Here is a 16173-nt window from a genome sequence, read left to right as displayed (position 1 = left end):
ATAAATTAACCTGTGAATCGCGAAGTGTAAATAAGCCTTCGAACAGCTGAGCATTTTGTTGACGTTTAACGTGCAGCGGTGGGCTTTCACAATTTCATAAAAATGCCGCAAATTACGGAAAATGGCCAGAATTTTGGTGAGCTAAGAATGGTCCTAAAGTTACGCAGAAGTGATAATACAAGCTTTCCCCCTCAGATGTGGTCAAATACTTCCTGCAGCTCCTGGACGAGGACAAGGATCTGTCCTCAGGCATTGCGGCTATCAGGACTCTGCTCATGATCCTGGAAAAGAAACAATGTAAGTGTAGCCCACTTCACTGAACCTTTTTAATTATTTACAACATATTCCTCAGTTGGGACCATTCATATTCTACACACAACCATGAGGGAAGCGGTGGCGGCCATGCGGAATACGGATTTGTCTATAGCAGCCATCGTTTCTGCCGGAGAGCTCTTTTGCAGGTTCATTACCCTCAGTCTGGATGACAAGCACATGGAGGAGTGCCGGCAGATTATGTTGAATCGCGGAAAAATCTTCCTCACCAAGTTGCTCAATTCCCGGCAGGTTCGCTAATATACGGAAACCTAGTGCTGGGGCATCAACTAACCCCTCATTGTACCACCCAATCCAGGTGATTGCCCAGCAGGCCCAGAGGTTCATTACCGATGGATGCCGTATATTAACGCACTCTCGATCCCGGGTGGTTCTCAAGGCGCTGATTACAGCGTCGCAGAACAAAAAGTCCTTCCACGTTTATGTGACGCAGGGCGGCACGGGAAACTCTGGGTATGTTAGGGCGTGTTTCCGTAAGAATTCAAGTGTAAGCATTGACCGTTCTTAGCGAGGAGATGGTTAAGGACCTACATGCGGCCGGCATCGATTGCACGCTCATCCTGGACTCAGCCACCGGCTATGTTATGGAATCGGTAGACTTCGTGCTTGTGGGGGCTGAAGCCGTGGTGGAGAGTGGAGGCATTATCAACCGCATCGGCACCTACACCATGGGTCTGTGCGCCCGTGAGATGAAGAAACCTTTCTACGTTCTGGCCGAAAGCTTCAAGTTCAGCCGACTGTATCCACTCAATCAGCGTGATCTGCCAAACGAGTACAAGGTAGGTTCTTACTGCATCATCAACGCAGGAACGGCGATTAAGAGTGGGTTTATTTGTAGTACTCCCGTAAACACCTGAACGATGTAAGCAAAGTGCACCCGCTGGTCGACTATACGCCACCCGTCTACATTACCCTGCTCTTCACCGACCTCGGAAGACTAACACCCTCGGCCGTGAGCGACGAGTTGATCAAACTCTACATGTAAGGGCGAATAAACATATTGCACTTAAATACCTTTGTTTAATTATGACTGTTTGAGATGAATAAATAGGGGCTCGACATTACTGAATGTACATAATATAAAGCTAGTTACTCTCGCTTACACCTATGTAGAATTTATATTGTGTCTTAGAACCGCATCCTATGCGAATAGCTCGCGTCTACCTCGTCTTCTGACCCCCAGGGATCGTAGATGTCCACGCTGTAATGGGACGCTTCGCTGTTGCCATCGTCGTTTGTGTACTCCTCATCTGTATAGATGTCACTGCCGCTCTCGTCGTCCGACCAGTGATCGTGCATTCTAAACTGATCGTCGAGGCCATCCTGAACATCGTCCACATCGCTGGCGTTCTAAACAAAAAAAGTCCAATTTAGAATGCCACATGCATTTTAATAACAATCAATATAAATTTGCAACCTTTACGGCATAACAATTAAGAAAACATTTAGCACAAACAGGTTTTAAAATTCGAGTATCAACGAATTAGATTTGCAAGACAGCTGCATCACTCACAAATTGTCCGGACTGAATGTTTATCTCGATCTGCAGGCGGATGTCCATGACGAGAAATGCAGTTGTGACAATGACGGGGATGGTGAGACGACTTTTCCAAGCGAGGTCCGTAAGAAACATGAAGACTTTACCGAACGTGGATTCCATTGTGATTTTGTTAGTGTTCAACCGGGGGCTTATCCTGCTACTCCTCCTCCTGGGCTTCTTCTGCCGACTGCTGCAGAGCGTCGTGCTTCACTATGTGGAAAGTTTCGCCCACGCTTACGGCCTGAACGGGCAGCAGGTGCCGATGGAGGCGACCGCTTTCGATAGGCGCGTCTAGCTCGAGGAACTGCTCGAATATGGAAATGGGCACTCCCTCCGAAGAAAGCAGTCCCCGCATGCAATCCTGTCGCTTGTCTCGCAGGTTGTCCAACAACTTGTTGCCCTTCTGCACCCGGGCCAGCTTTCGCTCTGAAATAGATGATATTTAGTCGGCTGCTCTTCGTTTGCCGAACTGTGTCCCGGTACCAAGTAGCTTTAAATAGTCGCTGGAATCCGGCAGGGGCTCGATTTTCACGTCCTTTTGGACGTTGCTCTCGTTTCCTGAGGCCGGGGGTGAAGTGAAGTTGTCCTCAAAACTTTCGCTATTATTCGCGGATCCGGAGATTCCTTGCTCAACTATAGTATTTTTCAAGTGCCAGGGATCGGCATTGCCAAGTGACATGTTTTAAAAACCAAATAAACCTAAATAAATCCAAAGAACTCCTACGAAAATATTGTATTATTTGCAGTGTGCCCGTATCGGCAATCCTCCTGAAATACCAAAACGCCACGCGAGCGTATTCGACATCCGCATAGCATCCACAATGATTTAATTTTAAAAGGTTTCCTCAAATTAAATTAAAAATAATTCTTCAACTATGATTTTAAAAGAACATATTTTCATGTATCTGATCTGTATAATATTTAAATATCCGCATCTGGACTTCTTACCCAACGGGTAAGTGTGCGACACGGTCACACTGCTTGGATCAACGTCATCATCACCATGGATGTTTCGGCTCTTTCGGGGACAACTTTTAGTCCTGCGGAGTGGATAAACGCTAACTACAAGAAGTTTGTGGAGGAAAATGGACGCGATGATAGCGAGGCTGCCTCCGCCTTCATCAGGAGTTACGTGGCCAAGTTGCAGCTGTATATATTCAACGTGAGTGGAGCTGCACATCCTTGAGTCATATGTAAACAGTATAAATTTCCAGGTAAACAATGCTGTGGAGGAGTCTAGTCGGCAAGTGGTGGCCAGCATGCCAAGGATCGCTAAGGAATCCGCAGCGCTGCAGGCAGATGTACACCGGCTGCAAGAGAAGATGAGTGCCATGCGATTGGAGGTAGCTGCAGTGCAAAGCGAAACCGGCGAATGCATGGCAACCTTGGAGCGCTTGAACACCAAAAGCCAGAAGCTCCAAGTGGCCAAGGAATCGCTGCAGGAGTCTGATGGCTGGGGAAACCTACTAGCTGAACTAGAGGATGGATTTGAACGCAACGATCTAAAGGTGTGCATAGCAAAGCAGTCGCACTACTAAACTTCCATATTAATTAACTCTTTACAGGGAGTCTGCGATAAGTTAATAGCCCTGCAAAAGTCCCTGCATGCCCAGGAACAGCTGCCAGGCCACGCTGAGCGACAGACCCAAGTGGAGGACTTCAAGAACCGCTTGGAGGCACTGGCTTCCCCCAGCGTGGTACAGTGCTTTGCTGAAGGCAATACGGAACAAGCCCAGCACTTCGTTCAGATCTTCACCAGCATTCAGCGGCTGCCACAACTGCAGCAATATTACCGAGCTGTGCAAAAGAATTTTTGGCAGCAACAATGGAAGCAAACTCTGGAGTTACAGGGCACGGAGTCCCAGCCTCAGCAGCAGCAGATTCTTACCCTTTACTACGATCAGCTGCTCGAGCACTGCCAGCGCCAGGTCAAGTGGTGCTCCAACCTTTTCGGCGAGAACTCCTCGCAGCCCTTCCTGGTTATTGCCGAACTATTGCCGGCATTACAACCCACACGGGATGCTCATATTCTTCAGCTTTTGAAGACCTCCAATGAAAGATTAGAGATGCTGGCCTTGTTCGCCCAGGTTAATCACAGTTTCGTGCTGCACGTGAACTCCCTTCTGGAGCAATCTTACATAACCTTGTCCGAGGAATTGCATCGCCTGCTCGGTGAGGCGATTTTCGAGTATTTCCACAAGTTTATCCAACAGTACCCGCGCCTGGAAGAGACCCAACTATCCACACAGGTAATGCCATGAATAGCTAAAGAACTTTGAAGTTTATTCTTAAATATATGTTCCAATTCAGGTGGATCGCCTCTCATCCAACCAAGCCACTCCCAGCGATGGTGTGCGGCATCTAGAGGAGAGTACCCGGAAACTCTACGAGTGGCTGAAAGAGGCCTGCGAACGTTGTGCCTCTATTACGAGTGATTTGGCTCTTTGCAAACTCATTACGTTGCTGAACGGCATATTCAAGCGGCAGCTGGAGAGCTTTGGGCGCATCCAACGGCAAATTGGACTCAGCCTGGGATCCAGCAGCTATGCGGCGCAGAGTGAAAACTGGTCGCTGTTGCAGTACACCATGTCGCAGCTGCAATGCCTGGCCGACTTTCAGGTTCAACTGCATCAATTCGAACAGGATTTACATACGCGCATGGTCACGTTGTCCAACAGGCTGACTAAGCCATCCAACCAAGGCCCCATCACCATATTCCAGACCTGTGACCATTCAGCTCGCACCCAGCTATTGAATAGCATAGCTGATTATCAGCAAAAGAAGTCGGAGGCAACGGATAGCCTTGGTATATTTCCGCAGATTTATGCCACGTTAAAGAGTCACTTTGCCGATACGCATGACATCACTCTTAATATATTGCTGCAACCAATTGAAACGCACTTGGCGCACATTCGTCCGCCTGTGCAGGATCACGCTGCGTCGGGCATCGACTTGCCGTCGTTCAGCTTTGCCCCGCAGGAGAGCATCACCCAAATTGGTCAGTATCTACTGACTTTGCCACAGCACTTGGAGCCGCTGCTGCTGTCGCCATCTTCTCTGCTGAAACAGGCTCTGGAGGTGTGCAACATCAAGTATACGCAGGCCATTCCCTGCGCCGACGTCCTGCTCTCGCTGGTCGTGGAGCAGTGCTGTGTTCTGTACGTTACGCAAATACTACAAATCAAGTCGCTGCCTTCCTCGGCGGCCACTCAGCTCAGCGTGGATATCGAGTACCTGTCCAACGTTCTTGAAGAGTTGGGCCTTTCCATAAACCTGCAGTTGTCTCAGATCCTCACGCTGCTGAAGGCTGCTCCAGATCAGTATCTGACGCTCAGCAGCGGATGCGAGCCGCGACTGGTAACAGCCATTCGGCAAATGCGCAATATTATATCTACACAGTAGATATCAAATAGTCACATTAAATATCCAAACTTATATGTAATTTTAAGTATGTATTTATATAAACTATTTTGTTGACCTACACATTAACCATAAAAAACATGCATTCGTACTTAAAGTGCAAACAAAGGGAATTCAAATGTTTAATCAAGTGTCCAGAAACTTGGGTCGGTTTAGCTCCGTTTAGCAAATTGCACTTACTTCGATCTCACTTTACTTCAAACGTAGGCTGACTTAGTTTCAGAATGTACTTCTTTTTCTTCGTTATTCGACGGGCGCATTATACTTGGTATACGGCAAATACCAAATCGAGAATTCGGATTATTGCTACCGGAATTTTCACAATCGGCGTAATAGTGATTACATATATTCAGTGCCGTGCAATGGTGAGGGAATCCTTTCAGAAGAACATACCATTGGAAGACAATTCATTGAACGATATGAATCCTGGCGATATGCGGGCGAAGATAAAGGAGATGATGATGCACGCCTGGCGAAACTATGCTCGCGTTGTTTGGGGCACCAACGAGTTTCGCCCGATTTCCCGTCGTGTCCATTTTGGTGGCGACTTCGCAACCTACAAACTCGGTGCCACTATCATAGAGAGCTTGGACACTTTGCATTTGATGGGTCTGGACAAAGAGTTGAGGCGTTCTCGGGATTGGATCGAGAAGTCATTCAGTTTGGACCGGGTTGATGAAGCGTTGTCCGTTTATGAACTGACGTCCAGGCTGCTCTGTCCCATGCTCACTCTATACTCCCTCACCGGGGATTCCCTTTACATGGACAAGGCCATCCATGTTGCCGATAAGATCCTGCCTGCCTTCGAAACGCCAACTGGTATACCCAGACGCCTAGTGGTCCCAAAAGAAGGCAGCACCCTCACGAAGTACTTAAGTGATATCTCCCGCACTTCTGAATTTGGCTCTCTGCACCTGGAGTTCTACTACCTCAGTGAAGTCTCTGGATATCCGGTTTACAAGGAGCGAGTGGATGCTATCCGGCAGATATTAGCTAGAACAACCCGGCCCCATGGCCTTTATCCCAATGCCTATTGCACAAAATTTGGTAAGTGGGAAAAGTACAACTGCTCCATGCACCGACTTTATGATACCATGCTAAAGTCATGGATTCAGTCCGGGAGAACTGATACTCAAAGTGCTGATACCTTCAAAGAAGCCATGCTTGCTGTGGCTCAAAATCTGGTTGTCATCAGTTCCGAGGACGTGACCTACGTGTCCACGTTCAGGAATGGCACTCTTTTCCATCGTATGAGGCACTCCGATTGCTTTGCCGGCGGCCTTTTTGTCCTGGGAGCAGCAGAAACCCAAATGAGGCACTGGGAAAAGTATGCCCATATTGGCGTAGGCCTCACAGATACTTGTCACGATAGCTACTGGAGTTCTTCCACTCGACTGGGTCCGGATACGTTTGCCTTCACGGAGGAAAGCCAGCAGGAAGTAGAGCCGCTCCAGAGGAACTTTTACAATTTAAGGCAGGAAGTCGCGGAAACCTACTTGGTTCTGTGGCGAATGACCCATCATCCACAGTACCGCTTGTGGGGATTGGAGATGGTGCAGGCGATAGAGAAGTACTGCCGAATGCCCTACGGATATACTGGTGTGATGGACGTTAACAACGTTACTTCGGAGTCGGATGACGTGCAAAGGTCCTTCTTCTTGGGCGCCACTCTGAAGTACTTGTACCTGCTCTTCTCCGACGACGACGTGGTTTCGCTGGAGCAGTGGGTCTTCAACAGTGCAGGCCATTTCCTGCCCATCAAGGGCGTGAACCCAATGTATCGCCAGCATAACTCATCGGACTAAACATTAGCCAATTGCCAAAATAGTTAGCATCTATTTAAAGTTTAACTTTTAATGCAGACATGTATAAAAGACTTGTGTGATCTAATACTTTCACAATGAAATACAAAACCTAATTTCTAATTAGCTGGGAGCACACACATTGAGCACACCTAAAAAGCACATACACACATATATATCAAATGTCAAACATTGGCCCGCTAAACCATGGCTAGATCCTGGCACCCATCCCGTCCTAGAGCTGGCTGTTGGCCAGGTGGTTGTCGATGACCCGCTGGATGATCACCAAGCAGTGGCGCTGCCTGGCCACCGTGTTGTCGATCAGCTGCTCCGTGAATTGGCTGGCCGCAATGTTCGTGTTGGGCGGTATGTCCTGTGTGCAGGATATGTACCTGTTGAAGATCTCCGTGTTCAGCGAGGTGGCCAGATACCGCTCGCTCTCGTCCTGCTGCTGCAGCTTGTCCAGCTCCTGGGCGGCCAGCAGCAGCTGACCCTTGGCCTTCTGATATGATTGCAGCTCCTGCAGGCTGGCATACTCGGCGCTGTTCAGTTTCACGGACCTGCCGCCGTCCTTCGTCATCTGGCGGATGTGGTACTTGCGTTCGGCCACGAAATTGCCAAGCAGGTATCCTGCGGAACCACGACACACAAGAGTGACTCATTAGGCGCTGTCCTGTGAATGCACTCACCTGTTATCAGCATGAAGAAGCCAATCGTTAGCACCAGGGAGGCACAGGTGCGCTTGGAGACGTACTCGCGGAACTCCCGAGAGCTGTTGGCCCGCACCGCCGTCTCGTAGCTGAGTACCTGGTGCATCCTGATGACCTGGTCCCCTTGGGGATTATAATCTGTGGGGTCTGCTTGGCCTAGTCACGCCGAGACACTCGGATATGTCCTTCAGAGCTGGGTGGGAACATTGTGATTTCGGTAGCTAGCGTTTAAGCCATGGGATTAGATATTAGAAACATCTGTGAGTTACAGCTTTAAGTTCCCTAATTACTTCAATATGTTTAAGTATCTGGGATTAAAAAGCACCGAACTTGGAATGATATAACACCTCTTCGTATGTCAGGTCAGGATTTAATGTTTTCCTCTCAGATTTTTAGTTTGGCCACTAAAACCGCAGTGTCAATGCCCCGAGTTCCTGGTCTGGCGATGCCGCTGATACGGAGGAGCGTGACTTAATCGCCCCACCTCAAAAGGCAATCGCGAAGCCCGTTGTTATGGGCATCGCACACGGCAAACGGTGCGGTCCTTTAAACGCTTCGTCGAACACTTTTCACTCACTCGCTTTAAAGGATAACGTGGGCTTGGATAGACTTTTGTGCTGCCAGGATGGGGTACATATGCATTAAATTAATTAATGGCTGCACTTTTTTGTTGCACTGCCCGAAGGAAGTGGGCCACAAGTGTGGGAATGTCCTTTGCGAAGGGAGCGCGCTCAACTTTTAATTGTATTATTTATGCTTTGTTTACTCGTCGCGTTCGCTAGGAGCCTTGCGCGTTATCCTTGCGAGCGGTCTGAATGCCCGGACGCCCAGTCGGGAACTGACTAACGCTTCGTTGGGGGTCGGCTTTAATAGCTCTCCGTTCTCCGTTCTCCGTTTTCCGTTCCGTGTGGTGAGTTTCCTGCCCCGAGATGTTGCACATTTCAGCGTGGCACTACGTAGGCGGACTGACGGTCAAGGGGAAGCTCGGAGAATGCAAACAAAGGCATTCCCAGTAGCTTCCTAATGAGGAATGGGTCCGCTCACTCCACCCACTCTGCCCGAGGCGTTCCTCAGAAACTATATCGGATTTCAAGCCATCGCCTCACTTTGGGTGATACTGTTGCCCGTAGTTCCGAAAGTGGACCTCCCTTTTGATTGCCATAATCGTATTTTCTTTTCTGCTCCACTATTCCCTGCAATACTTCAAGGATATCACATGACCCACGATTGCCATTTCTGTTCCTTGGGGTTCTTTGATGTCCCCTCCATGCCACCTTGCTTGCACAATTTCACTTGTTGTGCTGTGACACATATAACTGGGAATTAATGCATAAACCCATTGCATACAATTTAAATATATATTTCGAGATTCTAAACGTTTGCTTGCTTGAACTTGAAGTACATCACTCTATTGCTAAGATAATCCATTGGGTGGCATAAATTAAAATAATTTATTGCCCGATAAGGTTGAACACTTCTATATCTGCATCGATTGTGACTTCATTGGTCTATATAAAAGTATGAGACCCACAGGAGCTCTTAGTATACGAAATGAAGGCGTGCGTACTCATATTATTGGCAGCCCTTTTGGGGATGTGCACTGGCTTCACTGTACCCCACACGAGTGTCCACCCACGAGACCTGAAGGTCGAACAGCGCAGCATCGAGGGTAGAATCACCAATGGGAACGAGGCGACTGAGGGTCAGGTTCCCTACATAGTGGGCATCAGCCTGAACAGCAATGGGAATTGGTGGTGGTGCGGAGGGTCCATCATCGGGAACACTTGGGTACTCACTGCTGCGCATTGTACCGCTGGGTATGCTAAAAAAAATTAACATTAAGGAGGCCGCGATTTCTAATTAATATAATGTCCCCAGTGCTGATGAGGCTTCACTGTACTATGGCGCCATCAACTACAACGAACCTGCCTTTCGCCACACTGTCAGCAGTGAGAACTTCATCAGATATCCCCACTACGTTGGACTGGACCACGATTTGGCTTTAATCAAGACTCCTCACGTGGACTTCTCCAGCCTGGTCAGCAAAATAGAGCTTCCCAGCCTGAATGATCGTTACAATTCCTACGAAAACAACTGGGCTCAAGCTTCCGGCTGGGGCGCCATTTACGATGGCAGCAATGTGGTGGAGGATCTGCGAGTGGTGGATGTACGGGTGATCTCCGTGTCCGATTGTCAGGCCTACTATGGAACTATAACCGCCACCGACAACGTCATCTGCGTGGACACTCCGGATGGAAAGTCCACCTGCCAGGGAGATTCTGGTGGCCCTCTGGTCACGAAGGAAGGTGATAAGCTGATCGGAGTTACTTCATTTGGCTCCATTTATGGCTGCCAGTCTGGAGCACCGGCTGGATTCACTCGAGTGACCAATTACTTGGAATGGATCCGGGAGGAGACTGGCATTTACTATTAACCATGGTTAATAATCCTTTCGGACTTAATAAAATTCAAATTGAACTTCATATATGTATAAAAGAGCTAAATTTCTTGAACTTATGTCCAATCTGAATTGATTGAAGCACCCAAAGCACTTATTCCCTTTGCTAACACTTCATTCATACTGCCAAACACTCGGCTTGAGTATCTGCTAGTATAAATCAAACTTTTTCGTTGATAAAAGTGCTGAGAGATAAGATTTCGCACTTTGAATTAGCATCGATAGTGATTATGGCTGAGCTATATAGTATTGGGACCACCATGGGAGCCTTTCAGTCTTCGAATATGAGGGGTCTTACACTCTTGTCGCTCGCCTTCCTTGGGGTCTGTAGTGCCCTAACTGTGCCCCACTCGCTGGTCCACCCACGCGATCTGGAAGTTCGTCATGGTGGAATAGAGGGTCGTATTACCAACGGCAACCAGGCGTCCGAGGGTCAGGTTCCCTACATCGTGGGTGTGAGCTTGAACAGCAACGGAAACTGGTGGTGGTGCGGCGGATCCATAATCGGTCACACTTGGGTGCTCACTGCCGCCCACTGTACCGCTGGGTGAGTTGATTGAATTCACAAATAATTAACGCTCTTTGATAAATCATTGTATTGCAGTGCTGATGAGGCTTCACTGTACTACGGCGCAATCAACTACAACGAACCTGCCTTCCGCCACACTGTCAGCAGTGAGAACTTCATCAGATATCCCCACTACGTTGGACTCGATCATGATTTGGCCCTGATCAGGACTCCCCATGTGGACTTCTACAGCCTGGTCAACAAAATAGAGCTTCCCAGCCTGGATGACCGCTACAACTCCTACGAAAACAATTGGGTTCAGGCCGCCGGATGGGGTGCCATTTACGATGGCAGCAATGTGGTGGAGGATCTGCGTGTGGTGGATCTGAAAGTGATCTCCGTGGCGGAGTGCCAGGCTTACTACGGAACTGAAACCGCCTCCGAGAACACCATCTGTGTGGAAACTCCGGACGGAAAGGCCACCTGCCAGGGCGATTCTGGTGGTCCTCTGGTCACAAAGGAGGGTGATAAGCTTATCGGAATCACTTCCTTCGTCTCCGATTACGGATGCCAGGTCGGAGGTCCGGCTGGCTTCACTAGGGTCACCAAGTACCTGGAATGGATCAAGGAGGAGACTGGAATCTATTATTAAGAGAAAACTTTACTAATTTCAAAGCAAAAAGGTGCTTTAAACAAGTTTTAAATAAATGAAGAACATTTGCTGTTAAATTTTGTGTATTATTATTTAAATTATTAGTATTATAGTATTATTTAAAGGAATAAATACATTACCAATATAATATAAACCATTGATTGTATTGTTTTATTTTTTCTTTGATAGGGGAGCAGAAACTTAATTCTGAAAATCAACTTGGTGAGCACAAAATAAACTGTACAACGAGCCGTATGAGTAATATTTTATGACACTCGATTTGTTTTAGAGATTGGTAATACTCACTAAAAAGATTATTCGGAATTAAGATTTCCTTTAAATCATAAAATACTTTACTTCTCATTTGGGTAATCTGAACATATAGAATATTTTAGGTGAAGTGATTGTCCTTAAATGCTACTATCAATCTTAAAAGCAAGTTGCAAATAAGACACATGTCATTCCACTTCAAATTTAGGCCATAATTTAGAAAAAGAAATCACCTGTAGTGGACTTATCAGTCGATGACGGCTCGCGATGATAACTTGATTAAAATTTACTGCCCTCCCATTTTACATACGTGTGGAAGGGCTCTTGGTCGAGATAAGACTACGGACCTATTCTGTATAAAAAGGCGCTTCGGATTCGGAACACCATTGAGTTGCAAGACTTGACCAAGATGAAACTGTTCGTATTCCTGGCCTTGGCCGTGGCCGCAGCCACTGCTGTGCCCGCTCCCGCCCAGAAGCTGACCCCGACGCCCATCAAGGACATCCAGGGTCGCATCACCAACGGCTACCCAGCCTACGAGGGCAAGGTTCCCTACATCGTGGGTCTGCTCTTCAGCGGCAACGGAAACTGGTGGTGCGGTGGCTCGATCATCGGCAACACCTGGGTCCTGACCGCCGCCCACTGCACCAACGGAGCCAGTGGAGTGACCATCAACTACGGAGCCAGCATCCGCACCCAGCCCCAGTACACCCACTGGGTGGGCAGTGGAGACATCATCCAGCACCACCACTACAACAGCGGCAACCTGCACAACGACATCTCCCTGATCCGTACCCCGCACGTCGACTTCTGGCACCTGGTCAACAAGGTGGAGCTGCCCAGCTACAACGACCGCTACCAGGACTACGCCGGATGGTGGGCCGTGGCCTCCGGATGGGGCGGCACCTACGATGGCAGCCCACTGCCCGACTGGCTCCAGGCCGTCGATGTCCAGATCATGTCCCAGGGTGATTGCAGCCGCACTTGGTCTCTCCACGACAACATGATCTGCATCAACACCGACGGAGGCAAGTCCACCTGCGGAGGCGACTCTGGTGGCCCCCTGGTCACACACGAGGGCAACCGCCTGGTCGGAGTGACCTCCTTCGGATCCGCCGCTGGCTGCCAGTCTGGTGCTCCCGCCGTCTTCAGCCGCGTCACCGGATACCTGGACTGGATCCGCGACAACACCGGCATCTCCTACTAAGCAGCTGATGTTCAATAAACGATTATAGCAAAAATTAACAATTTGACCAACTTATTTATTTAGTTGTATATTGAGGGGTACTTTATTAAGAGCTAAGTATTTATATGTGCTATTATGTACATTAAATGTACATATATTATAAGACGAAAACCAGTTTAAGAATTTCCTTAAATGTTTTTTCTTTTAACGAGATTGTTTAACTAATTTTCATAGCCTAATCATTCATATGATAGCTGTTTAAGGCTAGTAGCTAGTAGTAGGGTAATCCTATATATAGAACTGTTTAAGCTAGGGAAGTCCACCTTCAGCTATTACAATAACATAAATTTATATTATGTTTATAAACTTTATTTATGTTGCACATATATGTTACAAGTCGAATATCCTACATACATAATTTTCAATCCAGTTTGCTTTACCTTTGAATGTAATGCGATTGGTTGGCCACTATATGTTCCAAACGCTTGATATTTTCGGATACATAATGCCAATCTGAAATCGGATGGGAAGGCTACACTTCCTGTTAAGATTAAGTGGACTTTCTATAAAAGTTTTATATATTTTCCGTTATTTGGAAATATTTGATTGATTTCTTTGGTTATGCAAGAAGATATCTGAATCCCATCCCAAAAACAGAACTTAAGTCGTTTGCTATAATCGTTTATTGAAGAAACCCCCAGAATTGAGGAACATCAGCTGCTTAGTAGGAGATGCCGGTGTTGTCGCGGATCCAGTCCAGGTATCCGGTGACGCGGCTGAAGACGGCGGGAGCACCAGACTGGCAGCCAGCGGCGGATCCGAAGGAGGTCACTCCGACCAGGCGGTTGCCCTCGTGTGTGACCAGGGGGCCACCAGAGTCGCCTCCGCAGGTGGACTTGCCTCCGTCGGTGTTGATGCAGATCATGTTGTCGTGGAGAGACCAAGTGCGGCTGCAATCACCCTGGGACATGATCTGGACATCGACGGCCTGGAGCCAGTCGGGCAGTGGGCTGCCATCGTAGGTGCCGCCCCATCCGGAGGCCACGGCCCACCATCCGGCGTAGTCCTGGTAGCGGTCGTTGTAGCTGGGCAGCTCCACCTTGTTGACCAGGTGCCAGAAGTCGACGTGCGGGGTACGGATCAGGGAGATGTCGTTGTGCAGGTTGCCGCTGTTGTAGTGGTGGTGCTGGATGATGTCTCCACTGCCCACCCAGTGGGTGTACTGGGGCTGGGTGCGGATGCTGGCTCCGTAGTTGATGGTCACTCCACTGGCTCCGTTGGTGCAGTGGGCGGCGGTCAGGACCCAGGTGTTGCCGATGATCGAGCCACCGCACCACCAGTTTCCGTTGCCGCTGAAGAGCAGACCCACGATGTAGGGAACCTTGCCCTCGTAGGCTGGGTAGCCGTTGGTGATGCGACCCTGGATGTCCTTGATGGGCGTCGGGGTCAGCTTCTGGGCGGGAGCGGGCACAGCAGTGGCTGCGGCCACGGCCAAGGCCAGGAATACGAACAGTTTCATCTTGGTCAAGTCTTGCAACTCAATGGTGTTCCGAGTCCGAAGCGCCTTTATATACAGAAGAAGTCCCTTGTCTTATCTTGACCAAGTGTCAAACTACCCATATGTTGAGCTGGAGGGCAGTAAATTAATGTCATCCAGTTTTCATAGGTGCAAAAAGCTAGACAAAAAACAAACAACGCAGAGGCTTGTACAACAATCTACAGAACGTAAACTTATCAGTGCTTCATGATTTGCAAATCAGTTAAAAATACAATAAATTTAATGTTAAATACTATTCATTGGCTGCAATTCATAAAATCATTTTCTACGTGGGTACATTCAATTTGCTTAAACACATAATTATCTTATCGGTGCCATAAAGCAAATCAGCATTGATACTATTGATTTTTACGATCATGTTGAGGGCAGAGAGATATAATTTTAATACTGATGGCCATAAAATGGATTTCATTCCGCAATCTTGACGGTTTCCGTTGGGGAGACAGTGAAAGTGCAACCTGCTACGCAAACCCAGGGAAAATGAGCTCTTTCGCTTTTCTCGTGGAAAACTGAGCACATAACTCACAAGGGTCCTTAAAAGCTAAATAAGGCAGGAGTTCTGTTGGAGGCCAATGAATCATTGAGTGCAACCCACTGTACACTGCAGAAAATCATGTACACACTCAAGATAGCATCTAGTTTATGGGAACTTATGAGAAGAATGTGCATTTAGCCACATTGGTGCAATGAGCAGTACCTTTATATAATTACGAGAATGCCATCCAGGTATTTTCAGCTATGGCCTCTAATTAATTCGCACTTAATGAGTTCCTCTCGGCAGCTGTGACTTTAATTTTGAAATTCCTTGGGCCACCACCACCACTTCCTCTTCCCCTGGAAGCCATGCGAGTGGAGTGTGGAGTGCATTGGCCCCGCTAAAAACCCCGTACGACTTGAACACGTACGATGCCATTCCGCCCGGAGCTCCATTGAACCCCACCTTTCGAACACACATCCATCTCAAAGGTCTGCTCCGTGGAAGTGGGCTTGTTCCATTTCCTTTGCTCCGCCTTTGGCCAGGAGCTGGCATTTGGTTCCAAGTGCATTGACACACAAAAGCCCTGCGAGCGCCCTGAAGTAGGCAACATTCAACATTCAAGGCTCAAGACGCTCGGCTGCCAAGGACGAGTTGGGATTTCACGCGGTCTTAGATGTCCCCCCGTTTGGTTTAATCAATATTCATCAATCAGAAAGTCAGAATCACTGACCCAGTGCCCAAAAGGCATTCGAAACCATTTCAATTCCGTAGATACTCGACTGTAAACTGCAGGTGTGGTGTGTTTCCTGCCTCTGTTGGTTAGCCAAAAGCTTAAAAGCTTGCCTTTTCTCCTATTTTTGAGGGCTGTTTACTTGGAACAACCAGATTTTGAATAGCTTTTCTCGGTGAATCGTTCTAGGATATGAACCCAAGTCCATGAATCCCTATTTACACGCAAATTAACACCCTCCTGCTTCTTTATGAATATTAAGTAGCTTTGACTTTTGGCTTGAATAGGTGTCAAAAAGTATGCAACATTGGACATTGATCTGTAGCTGGGTTCTATTAGACACCTATTTAATTTCATCCAAATATGAGCAGATAATACTGTTCCATTAAGCACCTTTTGCACTTCGCTTACATATAAACCCACTGGGCAGTATGGATTTTCATACATCAAAGTGGTGCGATTCCGTTGCTGGGGCTTCGAAAATCGAAAGTCGCTCATCACGTGCCCTGCAACCACAAATGGACTATA

The 16173-nt window shown here is 47.9% G+C and overlaps 10 protein-coding genes across 11 annotated transcripts; 6 read left to right on the top strand and 4 right to left on the bottom strand.

The window, feature by feature from the left end:
• The first annotated feature begins 28 nt into the window (after positions 1 to 28).
• Positions 29 to 1344, top strand: LOC117145193 (translation initiation factor eIF-2B subunit alpha). The gene is made up of 6 exons (XM_033310754.1): positions 29 to 136; positions 196 to 297; positions 353 to 564; positions 632 to 786; positions 842 to 1112; positions 1172 to 1344. Exons 1-6 carry the CDS (start codon positions 103 to 105, stop codon positions 1316 to 1318), a joined length of 921 nt encoding a protein of 306 aa, XP_033166645.1. The 5' UTR covers positions 29 to 102; the 3' UTR covers positions 1319 to 1344.
• Positions 1334 to 2012, bottom strand: LOC117145196. Its single transcript, XM_033310758.1, has 2 exons — positions 1847 to 2012; positions 1334 to 1683 (listed from the first exon to the last, which is right to left on the bottom strand). The coding sequence occupies exons 1-2, from the start codon at positions 1991 to 1993 to the stop codon at positions 1462 to 1464; spliced, it is 369 nt and encodes a 122-aa protein (XP_033166649.1). The 5' UTR covers positions 1994 to 2012; the 3' UTR covers positions 1334 to 1461.
• Positions 2007 to 2642, bottom strand: LOC117145195. Its single transcript, XM_033310757.1, has 2 exons — positions 2357 to 2642; positions 2007 to 2299 (listed from the first exon to the last, which is right to left on the bottom strand). The coding sequence occupies exons 1-2, from the start codon at positions 2550 to 2552 to the stop codon at positions 2031 to 2033; spliced, it is 465 nt and encodes a 154-aa protein (XP_033166648.1). The 5' UTR covers positions 2553 to 2642; the 3' UTR covers positions 2007 to 2030.
• Positions 2643 to 2839: 197 nt separating this feature from the next.
• On the top strand, positions 2840 to 5406 carry LOC117145191 (conserved oligomeric Golgi complex subunit 7). The gene is made up of 4 exons (XM_033310752.1): positions 2840 to 3035; positions 3088 to 3381; positions 3439 to 4122; positions 4184 to 5406. The coding sequence occupies exons 1-4, from the start codon at positions 2877 to 2879 to the stop codon at positions 5273 to 5275; spliced, it is 2229 nt and encodes a 742-aa protein (XP_033166643.1). The 5' UTR covers positions 2840 to 2876; the 3' UTR covers positions 5276 to 5406.
• Positions 5407 to 5462: 56 nt separating this feature from the next.
• On the top strand, positions 5463 to 7137 carry LOC117145192 (mannosyl-oligosaccharide alpha-1,2-mannosidase IA). Its single transcript, XM_033310753.1, has one exon. The coding sequence runs from the start codon at positions 5518 to 5520 to the stop codon at positions 7096 to 7098; it is 1581 nt and encodes a 526-aa protein (XP_033166644.1). The 5' UTR covers positions 5463 to 5517; the 3' UTR covers positions 7099 to 7137.
• Positions 7128 to 8652, bottom strand: LOC117145194. Of its 2 annotated transcripts, XM_033310756.1 has the most exons (3): positions 8096 to 8652; positions 7785 to 8026; positions 7128 to 7725 (listed from the first exon to the last, which is right to left on the bottom strand). In XM_033310756.1, the coding sequence occupies exons 2-3, from the start codon at positions 7909 to 7911 to the stop codon at positions 7331 to 7333; spliced, it is 522 nt and encodes a 173-aa protein (XP_033166647.1). In that variant the 5' UTR covers positions 7912 to 8026; positions 8096 to 8652; the 3' UTR covers positions 7128 to 7330. The 2 variants fall into 2 exon arrangements, with proteins under 2 accessions (XP_033166647.1, XP_033166646.1); XM_033310755.1 differs by having other exon boundaries at positions 7785 to 8652.
• Positions 8653 to 9356: 704 nt separating this feature from the next.
• Positions 9357 to 10251, top strand: LOC117143362 (serine protease 3-like). Its single transcript, XM_033308035.1, has 2 exons — positions 9357 to 9622; positions 9684 to 10251. The coding sequence occupies exons 1-2, from the start codon at positions 9357 to 9359 to the stop codon at positions 10237 to 10239; spliced, it is 822 nt and encodes a 273-aa protein (XP_033163926.1). The 3' UTR covers positions 10240 to 10251.
• A 296-nt stretch (positions 10252 to 10547) lies between these two features.
• On the top strand, positions 10548 to 11500 carry LOC117143363 (serine protease 3). The gene is made up of 2 exons (XM_033308037.1): positions 10548 to 10810; positions 10868 to 11500. Exons 1-2 carry the CDS (start codon positions 10548 to 10550, stop codon positions 11421 to 11423), a joined length of 819 nt encoding a protein of 272 aa, XP_033163928.1. The 3' UTR covers positions 11424 to 11500.
• Positions 11501 to 12093: 593 nt separating this feature from the next.
• LOC117143365 (serine protease 1) lies at positions 12094 to 12935 on the top strand. Its single transcript, XM_033308039.1, has one exon. The coding sequence runs from the start codon at positions 12103 to 12105 to the stop codon at positions 12898 to 12900; it is 798 nt and encodes a 265-aa protein (XP_033163930.1). The 5' UTR covers positions 12094 to 12102; the 3' UTR covers positions 12901 to 12935.
• Positions 12936 to 13544: 609 nt separating this feature from the next.
• LOC117143364 (serine protease 1) lies at positions 13545 to 14407 on the bottom strand. The gene has a single exon (XM_033308038.1). The coding sequence runs from the start codon at positions 14396 to 14398 to the stop codon at positions 13601 to 13603; it is 798 nt and encodes a 265-aa protein (XP_033163929.1). The 5' UTR covers positions 14399 to 14407; the 3' UTR covers positions 13545 to 13600.
• Positions 14408 to 16173: the final 1766 nt, after the last annotated feature.

The sequence above is a fragment of the Drosophila mauritiana genome, chromosome 3R (genome assembly GCF_004382145.1).
Source record: "Drosophila mauritiana strain mau12 chromosome 3R, ASM438214v1, whole genome shotgun sequence".
NCBI lineage: Eukaryota > Metazoa > Arthropoda > Insecta > Diptera > Drosophilidae > Drosophila > Drosophila mauritiana.
The sequence above is the reverse complement of the archived record's forward strand: the minus strand, read 5'-3'. Positions and strand labels throughout refer to the sequence as shown.

Excerpts from the sequence above, each read along its gene's own strand:
- LOC117145193 (XM_033310754.1), top strand. The coding sequence starts at position 103 with ATGCCGCAAATTACGGAAAATGGCCAGAATTTTG. Across the intron at positions 298-352 it reads GATCCTGGAAAAGAAACAAT|TTGGGACCATTCATATTCTA; the intron begins GTAAGTGTAGCC and ends CATATTCCTCAG. Across the intron at positions 787-841 it reads GGCGGCACGGGAAACTCTGG|CGAGGAGATGGTTAAGGACC; the intron begins GTATGTTAGGGC and ends GACCGTTCTTAG.
- LOC117145196 (XM_033310758.1), bottom strand. The coding sequence starts at position 1,993 with ATGGAATCCACGTTCGGTAAAGTCTTCATGTTTCTTACGGACCTCGCT. Across the intron at positions 1,684-1,846 it reads ACATTCAGTCCGGACAATTT|AACGCCAGCGATGTGGACGA; the intron begins GTGAGTGATGCA and ends TTTTTTGTTTAG.
- LOC117145195 (XM_033310757.1), bottom strand. The coding sequence starts at position 2,552 with ATGTCACTTGGCAATGCCGATCCCTGGCACTTGAAAAATACTATAGTT. Across the intron at positions 2,300-2,356 it reads CGACTATTTAAAGCTACTTG|AGCGAAAGCTGGCCCGGGTG; the intron begins GTACCGGGACAC and ends CATCTATTTCAG.
- LOC117145191 (XM_033310752.1), top strand. The coding sequence starts at position 2,877 with ATGGATGTTTCGGCTCTTTCGGGGACAACTTTTAGTCCTGCGGAGTGG. Across the intron at positions 3,036-3,087 it reads TGCAGCTGTATATATTCAAC|GTAAACAATGCTGTGGAGGA; the intron begins GTGAGTGGAGCT and ends ATAAATTTCCAG. Across the intron at positions 3,382-3,438 it reads TTGAACGCAACGATCTAAAG|GGAGTCTGCGATAAGTTAAT; the intron begins GTGTGCATAGCA and ends AACTCTTTACAG.
- LOC117145192 (XM_033310753.1), top strand. The coding sequence starts at position 5,518 with ATGTACTTCTTTTTCTTCGTTATTCGACGGGCGCATTATACTTGGTAT.
- LOC117145194 (XM_033310755.1), bottom strand. The coding sequence starts at position 7,911 with ATGCACCAGGTACTCAGCTACGAGACGGCGGTGCGGGCCAACAGCTCT. Across the intron at positions 7,726-7,784 it reads CTTCTTCATGCTGATAACAG|GATACCTGCTTGGCAATTTC; the intron begins GTGAGTGCATTC and ends GTGGTTCCGCAG.
- LOC117143362 (XM_033308035.1), top strand. The coding sequence starts at position 9,357 with ATGAAGGCGTGCGTACTCATATTATTGGCAGCCCTTTTGGGGATGTGC. Across the intron at positions 9,623-9,683 it reads GCTGCGCATTGTACCGCTGG|TGCTGATGAGGCTTCACTGT; the intron begins GTATGCTAAAAA and ends TAATGTCCCCAG.
- LOC117143363 (XM_033308037.1), top strand. The coding sequence starts at position 10,548 with ATGAGGGGTCTTACACTCTTGTCGCTCGCCTTCCTTGGGGTCTGTAGT. Across the intron at positions 10,811-10,867 it reads GCCGCCCACTGTACCGCTGG|TGCTGATGAGGCTTCACTGT; the intron begins GTGAGTTGATTG and ends ATTGTATTGCAG.
- LOC117143365 (XM_033308039.1), top strand. The coding sequence starts at position 12,103 with ATGAAACTGTTCGTATTCCTGGCCTTGGCCGTGGCCGCAGCCACTGCT.
- LOC117143364 (XM_033308038.1), bottom strand. The coding sequence starts at position 14,398 with ATGAAACTGTTCGTATTCCTGGCCTTGGCCGTGGCCGCAGCCACTGCT.